The sequence below is a fragment of the Myodes glareolus genome, chromosome 9 (assembly GCF_982192425.1).
Source record: "Myodes glareolus chromosome 9, mMyoGla1.1, whole genome shotgun sequence".
NCBI lineage: Eukaryota > Metazoa > Chordata > Mammalia > Rodentia > Cricetidae > Myodes > Myodes glareolus.
This window is the reverse complement of record NC_142034.1, coordinates 33,144,394-33,161,706: the sequence shown is the minus strand read 5'-3', so window position 1 is coordinate 33,161,706 and position 17,313 is coordinate 33,144,394. Positions and strand designations below refer to the sequence as shown.

Below are 17,313 nucleotides of genomic sequence, written 5' to 3'. Positions count from 1 at the left end.
CAAGCTTCATTTATTAAAATACAAATGAAATGCCATTACATTTCCCTCTCTTTACACTGGGAGGATGGGCTATGGTAGAGACCCACCCAGTATGGCTCTGCCTATGATCCTACAGGAGTACATGGCTGACATGTGGATTTGCATCAGCTTCAGACATAACACTAGTACTAGTTGTTCCTGGGAAAGAAAGGTAAAATGATTTCTGTTTCTGATTTGAACATGAGTTTGGTTGCTGGAGAACAGTGCTGCTGTCCAAGGCTGGGAGTCAGCATAGTCCTCACTTGCCACTCTGTCTAAACCTTACCAAAATCAGAACAAGCAGTGAAGGAAATGGGTTCGATAAGGACAAATCAATGGGACAGTAAGAAAGTAAGAAAGATGAGGCATAAATGACCCAGTGAACCACTGAGAAGTAGATTGGTTCACTTCATAGGCTCCATGGCTGCCAGCGGGGCAGGGGGGGGGAGGAAGGGGACACATGTGTGGTGTAGGAGGTCCTTCTGTCTATGTGGTGTTTTTATTCGTTAATGAATAAAGAACTGATTTGAGCCTATAGCAGAGCAGAGTAGGGTGGGGAGGAACAGAGCTAGGTGGGGAGGTCTGGACTGAATGCTGGGAGAAAGAAGGGCCAAGTCAGAGAGCCACCATGGAGCCGCCAGAGATAGACACACTGAAATTTTGCTGGTAGGCCATGACCTCGTGGTGATATACAGATTAAATAGAAATGGGTTGAATTAGTACGTAAGAGTTAGCCAATAAGAAGCTATAGCTAATGGGCCAAGCAGTGATTTAATTAATACAGTTTCTGTGTGATTATTTCCAGTCTAAGCTAGCTGGACAGCCAGGAATGAACAAGCAGCCTCCTTCCAACACACATACAGCTAAAATTGGAAATTTCTAAAATATAGATTTCCTCCTCTACTGCATAGGTAGACCAATGGTGTGGGAGAATTGTCTGTATTCTGTCAATCATATTTTAATAAAACGCTGATTGGCCAGGCAGGCAGTATAGGCGGGAAAGCCAGACAGGAAGTAGAGGTGGAGCAAAGAGACTGGGAGTATTCTGGAAAGCAGGAAGCTCCCTCCGCAGTTCTGCCCAGACCACCGGAGAGGAAAGATGTAAGCTGCCTCCGCTGGAAAAGGTACTGAGCCATGTGGCTAACATAGATAAGGATAATGGGGTAACATAAGTCATAAGAACTAATAGGTAGCCTGACCTAATGGGCCAATCAGCTTTTTAATCTTATGGAGTCCTGTGTGTGATTTTCCTTGGGGTATGCCGGCAGTGGGGTACCGGGTGGGACAGAAACCCCAACAAGCCGGCCCTCATGTTACAGACCAAGACCCCTTTCCCACCTTAGATGAAAGTTAGCATCTTGTTCTTTACAAAGTAAAACAAGCAGGGGGGAAAAAGTCAATGAACCACAAAATCAAAGGCCCTGGAGTAGGAGACGAGGAGATTTCCAGGGACAGCAGAAAATGGAACAGCAGCAGTGATGGTACTAGATATTAAAACTGGTAACTAAGTGAAAGTTTTCACATAGAATATCTACCTATTATATTCTCAGAACACACATATGGAAAGCTCTTTCTAGGCAGGAGCTTGGAAGAAATTTCTTGGGAGAGTTTCACCAGAGAATACACCCCCATGATGACACTGGTGAGTTCCCAACGATCATGTGACGCCCATTCACCTGACACTGAAGCCTGTGAATCAAGCTCCTTGAGTTCAGAGCTCCTCAGGACCTACTGATCGCTCTTCTTTTGAATCTGAGCAAACCCCGAAGGCCTTTTAGGCAGTTAAAGGACATACCCACCAGAAAGCACAAAGGCCAGCTCCAGGTAAAAGAGTAAGTCTGAAGGGAGGCTGTGTTGAGCAAATGCAGATGGGACAGAATAGAGCTTGTCATTAACGTTCCAAGAGACAAGATGCTGAACTTCAAAATCCAGTAGAAGGCTTAGAAAATAACTTTTTTTTTTTAACAAATGAGCAAAAGAATGTCAGGATGAAAACTCATACTAAAGACCCAGCTGATATCCCAGCACTGAAGGTAGAGGCAGGAGGATCACTGCGAGTTTAAAGCCAGCCTGGTCTCCATAGGGAATTCCAAGTCAACCAGGACTTTATGCTGAGACCTTACCTTAAAAGCAAACAAAAGCAAGGACGGAGAAAGACATCAAAAGGGCTAGTTTAGAAGATTTCAGACTCTAACTAGCAAGAATTCTAGTAGGAGAGAAGAGAGGCGAAGGCGTGATGCTGGAATAAATAACGCAAGAAAATAAAGTCCCCCAATTAAGGATGTAAACTTCCATAAGGAGGGGACTTGGAAGGCCCTGGTTGCATAGGGTTAGGGGAGGAGTAGAGATGTTTCCCATTGCTGCTACACTGGAGTCTACTCTGTCTTGGTGGGGATCCCAGCTCAGCACAGAGAAGTCGCTGCTCAGGCTTTAAGATGTGCCAGTCAAGCCCTGTGGATGGAGAGTGGCCCCATTCTTCAATCACAAGCACACTGAAGGAGAATAAGCAGGAGTTTATGCGGGGCTTCCCCTGGGCTGGCTGGCTCCAATCGATCGCCTCGTTTCCACCTCCTAACAGCACTACAAGTTAAACAGCCTGATTTTCAGGCGATGTGATCAGGGCTGGGTTAAAAGATGTTCTTTCCAATGCTCTAAATGGTAGAACTAGGACTCGGGTGATTATTTTTTCTAATTGTAAAGTTTATAAAGGTTTATTTCTCCAATAAACCACAGTATCTCAGTGCAGTGAGTATTCAAAACAACAGCTTCAGAGTTCTCTGTAGGCAGTTTTTACGCAGCCACTGCATGTTCTTTGAAGCAGTTATACCCGAGTGTCTTAGAAGGGTTCCTTTTCCTGTCAACTGATTTATTTTATCTTGACGGGTCATAGGTCAGCCTTTCCCAAAGTTTATGCCACGAATCCCAACTCTATGGCAAAGGTTTCATACGGCTGAAGAAGCTAGAGGATGCTTCTTTACCCGTGCTTGCTGGGTTCTTTGCTGCAGCCTTTAAAGTTCTGGTGTCTATTTTACATTTCCACGAGAGGGCTGAAGAATTCCGTGTCTTCGCACCTTACATAACCTGAGCTCTTGAGCTGAGCCTCTCCCAGGGTCGCCGTATCGCTCGCATTGTATTATTTCAATGCCGAGGATACACTTTAACAAATTTAAAAATGTCCCTCTTGGGGAAGGCCTTCTTAATTCCTTAGTTCCATCATTCCTAATATTATGTGTACATCTATGGTTCTGGAAGGGGCCCATGCATGCATGTCAAGAGTTGGATGAAAACTATAGAAATGACTGAGTGATTCAGGAAATCACTTCCTGGCTGCGGGACAGTAATCATATGGCAATAGGGAGAGCATCGGAATCCTTTGTAACATACACGTCAAAAGACAACCCTCTTGGTCCTGGGCAGTTTCAACTTCCATCCTCCAGAATACAAAACACAAAGTGGCTGCGGATAGCAAGAGAGCACCTGTCCAGTCGCCGGACCCCCTTTGCTTTCCTACAGGAGCCAGTGGGCAGGGATGTGGTGGCGAGGCAGAAAAGAGAGGACGCCAAGTAACACAGTACTTGATGAAATGAGTCCCCAGGAACCCAGAACTGAATGGACTTTGGTCAGTGCAGAACGGTACAGGTCTCCTTTTGGTGTGTGTGTGTGTGTGTGTGTGTGTGTGTGTGTGTGTGTGTGTGTGTGTGTGTGTGAAGTCTTCCTAGAGATCCAGGAATGAAAATCCCACTTAGCTTTCTTTCCCCAGCTGCTCTCGCATGTATTTACATCTCCCAATGAGCCTCTCATTAGAAAAGCACCATTTTCTTGCAAACACTTGTCCCCATCTCTGCTAGAGCCAACCTTTCTGAAGGGCCCTGTTGTCAGAGCTATACAGTAATTGGGAAACTTTTTGCTAATGCTAAGTTTGATTTATGCCTCGTCTAAACAGCAAGAACAGCATCTTAGTTTGAGCCCTGGGTTTTTTACTCAGCTGGCTCAGCAGTGCCCCAAATCTAGCGAGCACAGAGTAGTTGGAGATCTGATGGGAGCATGGAAAATGAAAACTTTATGGAGGCTTTAATTCTCCAAATAAAACTAAGTGCCTCTTCCACGAATCATTACACAGATCAGAAACCTGACCCTGGCCCATCTCAGCAGCTCAAGAAACAGAGAAGCTTTTAAAAGCATCTCAGAGACTGGGTGAAGTGGGGCTAAAATCGAGAGGAGGTGAGCCCTACGGCTGCCCAAACAGTGGGATGGAGGAAGACTAAAGTTCAAGGTGGGATTAACGTTCGGGAAGACAAAAAAAACGAGGCACAACAGGAAGACTGGACATGACGCCACAAATCCCAGGCCGTAGCTTGGCATTGTGACCTCGGGTAAACCAACTTAGCCTCCCCTGCAATGGCCAAAGTGAGGACGAAGTTGTCATGGTGGATGTGAAAACGCATTGTAAGCTAGGTTATCTCCAGAAGTGAAGGCGTGTTGTGGTTGTCCTTGTTGGAGCTCCCTCCGTGATGCTTGGGGGTGAAATACTGAGGAAGCTTGTCTAAGAGGACCCACGGAGTATTGTGAAGCCAACTCAGAAGAGAACAGTTGTGGAGTTTTTTTTTTTCTTGTGCTGATTTTCAAACTTTTTTTTTTTGTGTGTGTAAAGAAGGGAAGAGGAAGGGGAGGAAAAGAGAGGGAAGGCTCCATGGAAGGGTTAAAGCAAGATAGTGCTGTAAAGTGATTCCAGATGTACAAATATTAATATCTCTTTTTCCCTGATGAATGAGAAGGTATGACCCAGCTAGGAAACTGCTAAAATTACCGGCGCCACCGAGACCTCAGTCGATGGCCCAGTACAGATTTTATCCTTACCCCGGCAGCTGTAATGCTGATGAAGGGCTCGGACCTGCTGCAGCAGACTCTCTAGAACTTCGCTCTGTCCCCTGAGTCTGGGCTCTCTGTCGTCATAGTCTTTCCAGTCTATTGAACAAAAGAAACAAACAGAGGGAAATTTTAAAGCAGAGGCAGCCTCTGCCCTGCCTTGCCTGAGGTGCTGGGGTTTTGTGTTCACTACCCACAGGCTCCGTGGATGAGCACCCAGCACACGCAGAACTGGCAGGCGATGCCGACGGTTTGGGAGCGGCCATTGTTCAGAACCCTATGCAAAGCAGTAATTGTGGTTGGCTTCTTGTGTTGGGCAGTTTTTGGGCAAGAGAAAATAGTAGTTGAGAGCCAAAAGAAATAGGAAATTTGGAAGTCCAATATCTCCTCTCCTGGCCCTTGCACCCCTTTTCAGCATCCCCTGTCCTGATCAGTGCTCCTGTTACCTCTTCATCAGCATCCCAAATTTCAACAGGATTTCACAGTAGGAAAGATGGGGTGGGGGGGGGTGAATGTGCAATGTGCAGACTAGATGAAATCCACAGTCCCAATGCTTTTATTGTAGGTTTCACACTTTTGGCCAAATTGACATTTCTTTCCAAGGAAAGAGCCCATGTCAGATGCCAAGAAATAGAAATCTACATTTTGCTCTAATGAATGTCTGCTTTGGTTAGCTGGCACAGCAGCCCCTGCACATACTCCGAGCCACCAACCACCCTGTCTGCTCAGTCTCTAAATATACAGTATTAGCTTACATGGCAAATTTAAATTGCAGTCCCCACTGAGATTTTTCTCCCCCTTCTATTTTCATTCCATTTGGCTATAATGATATCAAGAGTAATAACTCATATGGGACTAATGTCAAGATTGCAATTCTGCTGTCTCCAGCTCTAGATTTTTCTCCCAGCAGGTCAGTCACTTCATTGTCCATCCCCGTTCCTATTCTCCCTCCTCTAGTTTTTCTTTCTTAATGTTTCAAAAACAATGACTTCAAGTCCATCTCTGTGAAGGCTAGTCACTCCACCTCAGAGAAGCCAGCCAGTCTCAAATTCCCTCCCAGACAGGATTGTTTGAAAGTCGAGTCGTCTTCATTCAGACACTCAAGGATTTCACGGCAGGGCATTCTGCGTATCTCACAGTGGTCCATCCAAGGTCCAGGATTGTATACATTTAGGAGGGACACTATGGGGGTCAACTAAGCCCAGGTAGGGTAATGTAAAGTTAGGTGGTGGGGTCCACTAAACTCCAGTGTGAGTGTTGGCTCCTCCTGTCCTCAGTTCACTGCAGGAAAGTCCTTTGTATCAACAGGACCTTCACTCCCTAATTTGAAAATGAGGATGGTGTCTGTCTTGTGAGAGGTTTATGAGAATGAAATGAGAAGTATAGTAGGGATCTGGCCCAATGCCTGGCCCATGACAGGCATTCTGTAAATAAGACTTGAAAGCCATTCAATATGGAAACACTAGTTTTTATCCCATCTGATGATTATCTAGGAAGAAAAGGGCCTCATAGATTTTTCAAGCCTTTCTTTCTTCCTGTTCTCTCCTATGTATAGTTCATTTTACCTTAAGGGAGATGAAGCAGAGATATCCCTTTCCCATTCCACTCACTCAGCTTGGAGGCCCAATCACCACTGTGCCATGCCAAACTAGTGACCTGTGTGTAGTGTTCATGTTCATTTCATTATACCGTACATGTTTATCTTTCTTTTGGGCAAGAGAGTTGGATCTTAGTTGGAGTTTGTCTGTCAGGGCTTAGTTGTGGTCACGTCTGGAGACAGAAGATTGGCACAGGTGCCTTCTGATCTTTGTAGGCAAGAGCCACGACTGAACTTCTCCCTGCCTCATTTGCCTCCTCTGCAGAGCCAGTTTTTAATCTTTTCGGGAGGATGAGATCGAAAAGAAAGAGTATGAGCCAAGTTGCATCCTGGGCACACAGGAAATACGCAGTATGCCGTTGGTGAGGCATCGGGAATACAAGCATGCTGGTGTGCAGGAAGGCTGGGACATCTGAAGTTTAGGGAAATAATTGCTAGAGACCTTCAGGCTATTTATGGCGCTGCTCACATCTGGACACAGAGTAAACATCACCCTTGCATGCTCGCACAGGTCATTGTTCCTTCAGTTGGAGGGGTGCCTTTCAAGTGCCTATGGTACAATGAGGATGAGCGGGAGCCTGAGCAGGAGCAATTCTGGGTGACTGAGTGAGTCCATGGACCCGAGTGTGCTAATGCGTTCTAATGAGTCTTAATGCTGTCATCAGCCCAGGCAGGGGGTGGTGGAATGGGTCTCAGCGTCTCAGCTTAGCCCTATTACACTGGAGTTGAGCTGGATCTGATGACTTTACGATACATACAAAAAATTGCCAGTGCTCAATGGCGTCCTGCAGTGAGTGCTGAAGAACGCCAACATTTTGGAAAGAGTGAGTTGTTTTTTTTTTTTTTCTCAGAGATGTTTGGAAAGTTCTGATGACTACATAAAATAGGAGACTGCAGGGATACAGGAGAAAATTGAAAATATATTAAGAACTCGGGAACCTGACAGGAGTAAACTTCACATGGTAGGAAAAGAGCAGGCCGCGCCACATAATGCCGCTCACTGTTCTGGTAATGAGACACTTCGATTGCAACACAATGCAAGGCTTACATTCATCGGCCATATCAGGGTTTTCCTGATCGTAACTCAGACAAGCCTGTCTGGGCGCTTTTCTCTTATTATGTACCATACCATATAACATAAGTCTATAAAAACACATTAAGGCCTTTTGTAAAAATATAAAAAAAGTTTTATAGCGTACTGGAACATATTACCAAATTTCCAATTACTCTGTCCTGTTAGAGTACATTGTCCTCTAGTAAATATCTGAATACTGATACATGTTACATCACAATGTCATACTTTGTTTATAAATAGAATGAGAGTGTTTTTATATTGTTCTTTCCAAGTGATATGGCATGTCTGCAGCAACTCCAACCATATGCTAGGCTTTCCACTCTTTGCTAGCTACCCTGGCTAATCAAACACACTGTTTTAGAAAGCATTGCTAGTCATGATGCTAATTGCCAATACATAAAAGACTCCTCTAAGGCCTGAACAACCATTCTCATCATTCTGGAGAGAGGTCTATGCATAGGCTTGCTAGAGAGGGGTGTGTGAATAGAACACGCAGCATATAGAGCCCAAACATCTGTGCTTTAGAGGCTAATGTATCAAATGCAGATCAGAATCGGTGTGGGGTGTACCTTTGGGATCCTTTTCCCTCCTATGCCCCCAGGTTAACCTAGACTAGTATTTTTTTGTGCTTTCTAATGTGCCATCTCTAATAATTCATATATCTCTACCTTACCAATAAGATTGGTCTCTTAGTGCCTTAATCTTGCAATTCCCAGCACAAGTTTCTGATGAACCTCAAGCAATGGAAATATCCAAACAAAACTAATGATGAAAGCCTTGAATGCAGAGGGAGTTGGGGGCCTTGGAGAGCAATGGCATTGGTGGTCTGAGGCTGTGTAAGACCCTGCGTAACACTGATTCTACTAGAGGTGGGTAGGCATGGTTGACTGGCCTTTCGTCTACTTTTCTGCCTGATAAAAGGGTTATAGTTACCACAGGAGACATGGAAGAGTCTTGAGCAATTCATGTTTGAATCACGGTTCAGCTATGTACCAGTGATGTGGCCTCCAAATAGCCTCCATCTGAAATTCCACTTCAAAGAGTGGACTATGTAAATATGCCTCTATGCTAATGGCTTCCCCATCAGTCAAAGAGATCGAGCCTACTGTGTAAAGTTCTTAGCTTAATGCCGTGAATGGAATGAGTCTGTTTTATAAAGGTTATCTCGGATGGTGATAATGCTATAGACAAGAATGACAGTGATACTGAGCCACAAGGTAGCAGGGAAGGTTAAGGACTGCTGTGAGGCTAAGGAGAGACACTGCACATAAAGTCTCCATTTGTCACCTGACTCCTAGTTGTCTTGGGTAAAAAGTTGTTGTAACATTTGAAAAAATCTAAACACATAAACAGGAAATACATAAACTCACAATCCAGGTATCTACTGTTAAATCTATGTATACCTGTGTGTGCATGCAAGTACACATATGTATGTATGCATGTGGAGGCCAGAGATGAAACTCAGGTGTCTTCCTTAGTTGCTATCCATCTTGGTTTTAGAGATAGGGTCTCTCACTGAGCCTGGAGATTTCGAGACAGCCTGAAGCGCCTTCTTTTTCTGTCCTGTCCCTAGCATTGGGATTACAAGTGTGTGCCACCACACCTGGCTTTTTAAATGTAGGTTTGGGGGAATCAAATTTAGGTCTTCTTACTTCTGTGGTAAGTACTTTTCTAAGTCAACCACCTCTCCAGCCACTGTTAAATTCTGAGAGTGATTTAGATATATCCTTGTAATTTAGGTAAACTCATGGTTAAATGAATGGAATCCCTACATTTGGTACTATTATTATTATTTTACATAAAAGCTATACTGTAGGATTTTTCGTATGTTCAGAAACAATGGGTTTTTCAATACAGATTTTTAGTGATTGATCATGTTTGGTTCTTTAATATGGATGTTGAATATGCTGTACTTCACTATTACACAAATGTTGGGCATTTGTTTTCTTTGCTATGAATGATATTTAGCTACTATTAATATATTGCTGCAGTGCATATTTCGTGTATAATTGTTTATCTGTCTCTCTCCTTAAGCTAGCTCCCAAGATGTCGGCTGAAGCAAAGGAAAAGGCTATCTGTAAGGCATTTGAATAAGAATAATAATTACAAATTACATTCCATAAATGATTAAGCAGTTCTTGCTCTCACATGGTAGCACTCTTAACTATAACATTAATGGTTTTTTTAAAAGCTGAAAATAGAGCCTGGAGCATGGGGCTTGTTGTAAAGAACAGCCTCCTTTCTCGCACGTCTGTAGTTGTTGGTTCTGGGTAATTACATTTTCTGGTTAACAGGGAGTTATACCAAACATGCCAGGCATGCATTCTTAATCTTCAAGTGACTGGAAGACGTCTTTGCTGGGTTTCTCAGCCACCACTACAAAGGTTGAGTGTTGTGTTTTTTGGGTGGTGACTGTTAATGAAAAGGCTTTTCTCTGAGCAGAATGTCAGGTAAGCCAAGGTGTTTTATTTCATTCTCCTAGGAGATCAGTGTGATGTGTTCAGTGCAGGCCAGGAAAGGAAGACAAGGCCTAAGATGGACTGCATACTCTGGGCTGGCCACTCTCTTGGCATCTGCTCCATCCCTCAAAAGCCCTGTGACATGATGTGATTTAGACCCATTCTATAGATGTTTCATTGAGGCTGAGAGTTTTAGTAACTTTTGAAGGCTACTACTAATGAAAGACACCAGTGTCGGGGAAACTGTTGTGACTTCAAATGCCTTCTCCTCTCCCCTCAGCTGTCTTTGCCTGAGCATTTCCTCAGATCATTCTTCTGTTGCCCAACTGCTGCTGAGAAGCTGATGAGGGGGAGGGGAGCTGGCAGGGACACCTTAGGTAGGGATGGAGTAGTTGAGCATTGTGCCATCCTGGAAGTAGCTACCACCTACTAGAAGGAGAGGCACACGCCGGCGTTGCGGTCTGAGCTGGTCCCCATCCCTTCATGTTGTAAGCCGAGACTTGAACAAAATACTGTTGGCCCTGCAAAGAATTGAAATGGGAAGCTGCATCAGGTATTATAATTCATCACGTTTATATTTGAAGGATTTTTACTTTTTTGATTTCAGAATTAAAATATCATGTTTTTTGTACTGATTCCCCACACCCCTAAATTATATGCCACTTCTATCATCTGTCTGTCTGTCTGTCTGTTTATCCATCTATCTCTATTATATATACAAACTTACACATGCAAAAATTGATTTTATATATACATATATCATTTTCTTTCATATAATATATTCTGATCACAGTTTTCCCCGCCCCTAGCTCCTCCCAGATCCTCCTTGCCACCCACCCAGCTTGCTCTTTCTTTTTCTCTCTTTAGAAAACCAACAAACAAGTCAAAATAAAAAAATAAATAAATAAAAATAGAAAAACAAAACAAAAAAATCCCAAGAAACACATACACACACACACACACACACACACACACACACACACACACACACACACACACACGTATGCACGCACCCCGTAAAACCACAGTCTCTCACAACCCACATGGTTCTGCAAGGCTTATTAACAACAGCAGCCTCCCACCGTCACTTTTTTCTATTTATTTTCCCCTCCCCAGAGGCAACAGGCACCAATATCCTTAGCTGGTCAAATTACTGTAGAGAATTAACAAGCGACAATAAATATCTTTGCAGACCAACACATGAAGGCAGACCTCATTCTTTTAGTGACTGCATAGTACTTCACTACGAGGAGATGCCTTCATCTACGTAGCCGGTCCCTCACTGGTGGAGTCTGAGATTCTTTCCAGAGTGTGCCACGATAAATAATGCGTCTATGAATATCCTTTACTCAGCTGTTCACCCAAGAAAAAAACCTCAACTTTCTGATGTGACTTAATTTTAAAGCCACTATTAAAAGAATGACCTGTATTCTTTAACATCTTTTTATGGCATTAAGAATTAAGAAGCTAATTTTTGCTTCCTGATAATTCTCTAAAATGTTTTATATGGTTTTAATGTTTGCTTTGCGCTTTCTTTTCTTCTGTTTTTTTTTCTCCTTTTATTTTATTTTATTTTTTTCTGTGAAACCAAAGGGGTGTTAGAAAAGTCAATGTTGGATGAATGATTATTGCTTGCTGTAAATGTAAAATGGCATTTGCATTAAAAAAAAACCTTTGTGAGAGACTTTGCTAGGAGTTCAATGATATTGCCTTACCATGTGATGACGTTAACACCTTTTTCTCTAACATTGAAAATTGGGTTTTATGCACCTCAAGGTTATAGGAATGGCCTAGTTCTATAAATCCACTTCCAGGCATTTATATGCTCAGTATAATGTCTGCATCACTCTTATTGGATGGCAAAGTGGAAAAAAACATCATCCCTAGAGAAGCTAGTTTAGATGTCAGAGAACTCCTCTGTGGAGAGTTTTCCATTTTTATCACGATATCACTCTTTCTTTTAAGCAATGGAAATTCCCTGGGGTTCCTCCTGGCCTCCTTCCACCATGCAAGCCATGGTGTTGGAGCCAGCCTCCTGCTGATAGCATCTCTGGGGCCACCCACTCAGGGGGCTTTGTTTGCTCTGGTAATCCACAGTTCTGGTCTCTGGTATAGACATGCGATTAGGACTAAAAGTCAGGATTCTTGGTGGTGACCAAACCACCAAGAATTCTCTTAGAATAAACTGGATGCCGTTGGTTGATGGCAGCTTTTTAATGCTGGGTTTCAGGATTATACGCTGCAGATAACTATTTTAATTGGCTAACCTCTAAGAAAACAACAGAAATATCTCTCTGCTCCTCCCGTATGAGAATCTTAGGATATTAATTATTTGAATTCTATTTTAAAAGTTTAAGGTTACTCTTGAAAGAGCTTGCTTTAAAATCATATTTTTTTAATCTTCTGAATTGCAATTGTTTGAGGAAATTTAGTTCCTCAGTCTGAACAGATTTGCTAGCTGTTTTTAGTTTTTTTGCGCTTTGGATGTTCATTTGTGGTTCAAAATTAGCGATTAATATTTGATTTTAGATTGGTTAAACAAATAAACATGGCTAGTTCCAGCCTTTCAGTCACAATTGAAGCTGGTTTACGCTAGCTACGTAGAGCTTGTACCTTTGTCATATATAGTTTCTTTTCTGTAGTAGCAGATTTAAGCAGGTTTTTTTTTTCTTCTTTTAATCAGGGGAAAAGGATTTCTCTCAGGAAACTGTGTGACTCCCATTGACGACTGATCTCAATGAGGCAGTAGGGGTGAGGGCTAGATGAGGCTGTTATTTTTACCATCAGACTGGGAGTCAAAATTGGATCCCTCAGAGCCTTTGATCCCCTGCAGATTAGACTGTGATCCAGAAGGCAGCGGCTTCCAAGGCTCGCATGAGGCCAGTCTCTTTCTGATCTCTTAGAACATGGCAGCCTACAAAGTGCTTCATGCTGTCTGCTTAGCCTTTTGTGAGACTCAGATTATGGATACCAGACATATCACACTTAACGAATGGCAGTTGTTGCCAGAGGACCGGGTGTCGGCCGTCGCGTGGAGAGTAGGCATCTGCTACCAGTATCCCTGTGTGAGAGGCAGGGGATGGCACATCTATCAGGAGGAGCCTTACCGTGGTGAGGCCTGTGATTGTGCACCTCAGGGTCTGCAAGTTGTCCAGGATGATCTCCCCAGCCAAAGGGGAAAAGTCTTTAGACATGCTCCATTCCACTACGGGGAGGGGGGATAAAAACAAGACTCAGTCACGTGACAAGCAACGCTGCAAGAAACAGCTCCCACCCCCACCCTTGGCCCTGCATCCTCAGATAGCTCACTGTTCTCCTTGGATGTCAAATCATTTTCCAAATCATTTTTTTTAAAAAAAGAGATGAGTTCTTCTCTGAGAGAAAAATAAATCAATCCTCATATACATACCTTATAAGTTTTAAAATCTTGATAGATATAATTTATATGGTAGAATGCATGCATTTTATGATGTTATTGATGTGAAATGTAATGCATATTTAATATGCATTTGTTAATGACAGGGATGTGTTCTGAGAAATTCTTTATTAAGTAATTTTCTTCTAAGAACACTGTGGACTGTACTTATACAAACCTAAGTCAATGTGATGCACTAGACTACAGGCATTTAGCTTATATTTTATTGATAAAAAATGTCTATCATGTGTCTGTGGGGTGAATGGCCCTGATTTTTGTCTATGAGACCATTGCCATATGAAGATACCATGTGTCTGTGCACACACAAACACACACTCAGGCACAGTCATAGATAATAGGTCATTGAATAAAGCAGTCCAATATATGAGTTGCTGAGTGTGAGGAGCAAAAGGTCCACTGGGGCACTTACCTCCTAAACCTGACTTGGCCTCATTTTACCAAAAATGACTTTTCGAAGTCTCGGTTACATTCTCATCTCAAATGAAGACACTTCTGCTCATTTCCGCTTTATCATCCAGTGCCCTCTCCTGAAACACTCTTTTCCTGTGGTGTCTCATACACTAACCTCTTCTGCTTTCCTCCCTGGGCCTTCCCCCAGCCTTTCTCAGGAGCTTGTGCTGGGTCTGGGTCTGTGACTAACTTGTCTAGTGCTCGCCGTCTCTGTCATCCCAAAGTAAGTGTTCGTCCACACTCAAATCACCCCAATCCCAGCCTCCCATTGCACTATGTGACTGTATGCTTTCAGAGCATCTTCCGCTGGGTCCATAGGCCATGGTCAGGAAATGATTGGCTATCACAGGTAGGAGCATCTTCCATAACTGTTGACATACAGGAGGGACTAAGAGCAAGCTGCACCCCAGCAGGAGCCTTTAGGAGCAGAAGTCACACGGACAGCCTCTTGATGACAAGCCAGAGACGTGAAGGTCTATCTATACTCTATGACACCTTAATCTCCGGCAGTTAAATCCAAGTGGCTCTCAGTTTGCTGCCCCGTGGGTCACCCATCTCTAATTTTGGAGCCCTTGTCTCTATCCCTGGCCCTACTTCTTTGTCTCCCGCAAGTCACACTTGCTTTCCTCGCCCTCTCGGCATCACTGCCCTGCATTTCCTAGAGCTCCCATAATTACAGCAGCCCCGAAGTGGGATGTGCGGCCACTGCCGGCCTCCCCGAGTTTTCCGTAGCCTTCCCTTTTCTGGGTTATGCCTCTCCTAGGTTTCTCCCACCTTCTTGACTGCCTCTGTCTAGGTTCTTCCGGGTTCCTCCTCTTCTCCTTTCCAGCTGAAGCTGTGCTCTTCGGGCAGGATGGTGGCGGGGCTGGTTGAACTTTTCCTTCTCTCTGTGTGCTTGCCCCTGGTGCTGGCCTTGTCTTTTGTGGCTCTGTGGGTCTTAAAAGTGTGACTCCAGGTCTGGCCTCTCTCTTGCTCTTTAACTTCCTCCTGTAAATCTCTCCAGGGGCACCCCTGCTTTGTCTGAACTCTCCCTAAGCATGTCTTTCTCAGTGTCAACAAGAGGCATTTCCATCTACCCAACTACCAAACAATGGTCTCACAACACCCCTGCCCCATCTTTCTCCTGCTTCCTTACAACTGATTGACTACTAATTTCAAAATGTCTCCTGCCAGATCCCCATTTCCCCTTCCATTATCAGGATCCTGGAACTGACCTTGGTCACTACAAAGGCCAATACCCAGGAGCTTCCTAGTTGGGTTTTCTGCTTGGCTCTTTCTCTTTACAGGTGGTCCCCATACAGCAGCTTGAATTACAGATTAAAGTCGTTATTCATTCTTCTTCCTAAAATCCCTTCATCGTGTCCAGTTGCTTTGGGAATAAAACGAAATCTTAAAAGGGCATTCAAGGACCTTCACATCTGGCTCCAGCCAGGACTACTGTCCTTGTCCTTTGCCGTGTGCAGGAAGAAGGACTCTGTCTGCTGTAAGCCTCTGTTGAATGGATCATTCTGTGTATTTTACTTTTTGTGACGCTTTGTCCTTCCAATGAGCCAGTGAGATTCAGCAAAGTCAACTCTAGAGCCCTCGGACATAGATAACTGAACAACCCTGATTGTATCTCCAGCATACTTTGTTAACATGAACACTGTATTCTGTTTTTATAGTGTGTGGCCTTTTCTCTTGTTGATTGCGAGAAACCTGAGAAGTAGCCCTTATTATTTCCCTCCCTGGTACTAAGTATAGATTTTGCAGTTTGTGTACGCATACTGATCCCAACCCCAAATAGTAATTTCTACAAAATAGTGGTATTTTGCTATAATGTAAACCTTTTCCCATCTCCTGCCTTTAAAGCTCTCAGACATATTATAAAATCTAATTAGAATCAAATGATTTAGATTATATATCAACTCCCAATTCATGCCTTCATTGCCTTATAGTATATACCCTGAAACCCATAAATATCTATTTTATTTGTTTGAGGCAGCTTCTCATTTTGTTGCTCAAGCCAGCCTGGAACTTCCTAGATAGCCTAGACAGGCCTTGAACTCATGAGGACCCCTACATCAACCTTCAAATGGTAGATGTGAGCCATCATGTCTGGCTCCCATATGTACTGTAAAGAAGATACATAGATTTTTTTTCCCCAAAATGTTTTATTCTTCTTGTGAGCAACTAGCTCTTAGAGAGGCAGAGTCTCTTAAAGTGAAGCTGGAAGAACTTTGTTTTCAGAGTGGGCTATCACACTGACCTGAAGATAAACAGCAACAGGAACAACACAGCAATGAGACAAGAGTCAAAGCAAAAGTGAGTAGCAGAGGCTGGAGAGAGAGCGAGCTCACTTAGGAACACCGCTGCCTTTACAGAGGTCCTGGGTTTGATTCCCAGCACCCACATGGCAGTTAATCACTGCACATAATTCTAGTTCTAGATCTGATGTCTACCAGACTTGCATGTGGTGTACATGCATTACCTACACACACACACACACACACACACACACACACACACACACACACACATAGTCACTCACACATACACATGAAATAAAATTTAAAAAAATTTTTTTAAAAGGCAGCAAATGCATCAAGAAAGAACAACATGTAGGGGAACACTCTAGAAACAAAAATACCCTTGCTATAATAATATAATGCTGCAACAATTTAATACAGTTTCTCATGTTGTGGTCACCCCCAGCTGCTGTAGGATATTTGATCAATTGTGTGAAGATGTCTCTCTCTTACCTCACCTGTCTAGAACACCATCTGATTGGTTTAATAAAGAGCTGGACAGACAATAGCTAGGCAGGACAGGATAGGTGGGGCGCTTTGGGAAAGAGAGAGGAACTTAAGGGAAGAATCTGAGAGGCAGGAGATTTGTTAGCCAGATATAGAGGAAGTTGGACCTACAGTACTGAGGAGAGGTAATGACCAATTTAAGTTTTAAGAGCTATTTGGGAACAAGCCTAATCTAAGGCCAAGCTTTCATAATTAATAAAAAAGTCCAGTGTCATTATTTGGGAACTGGCAGTCCAAAGAATGTCTGACTGGACCCAAACATAAAATTATTTTCATTCCCACTTCATAATTATAACTTTGCCACTGTTGTGGATTATAAATATCTGTGTTTCCCAATGGTCTTAGGTGACCCCTGTGAAAAGGTCACTTGACGCCCGAGAGTCACGACCCACGGGTTGAGAACCACTGCTCTGACACCTGTGGCCATGATGGCTCCACCTGCCGTTTTCTTCTTTGTCCCTTGGGTTTCTTCTGAGTCTCTGGGAGCCACATCCCAAGCATCACAATCATGCAGCCCCCAGAAGCTGTTCAGGGAGTATAGAACCCTGTGGGTGTGGTGGTACACACCTTTAATCCCAATGCCTGGGAGGCAGAGGCATATTGACCTCTGTGACCTC

General features: G+C 43.5%; 1 protein-coding gene across 1 annotated transcript in view; it reads right to left on the bottom strand.

Moving 5' to 3' along the window:
• Ankfn1 (ankyrin repeat and fibronectin type III domain containing 1) overlaps positions 1-17,313 on the bottom strand; it is a 351,197-nt gene that overhangs the window by 67,835 nt on the left and 266,049 nt on the right. Inside the window, exons 8-10 of the mRNA XM_048446655.3 lie at positions 13,123-13,220; positions 10,446-10,536; positions 4,876-4,983 (exon numbers count right to left, since the gene is read on the bottom strand). Of these exons, the coding sequence (XP_048302612.3) occupies positions 4,876-4,983; positions 10,446-10,536; positions 13,123-13,220 (297 nt within the window). The remainder of the gene's footprint in view (positions 1-4,875; positions 4,984-10,445; positions 10,537-13,122; positions 13,221-17,313) is intronic.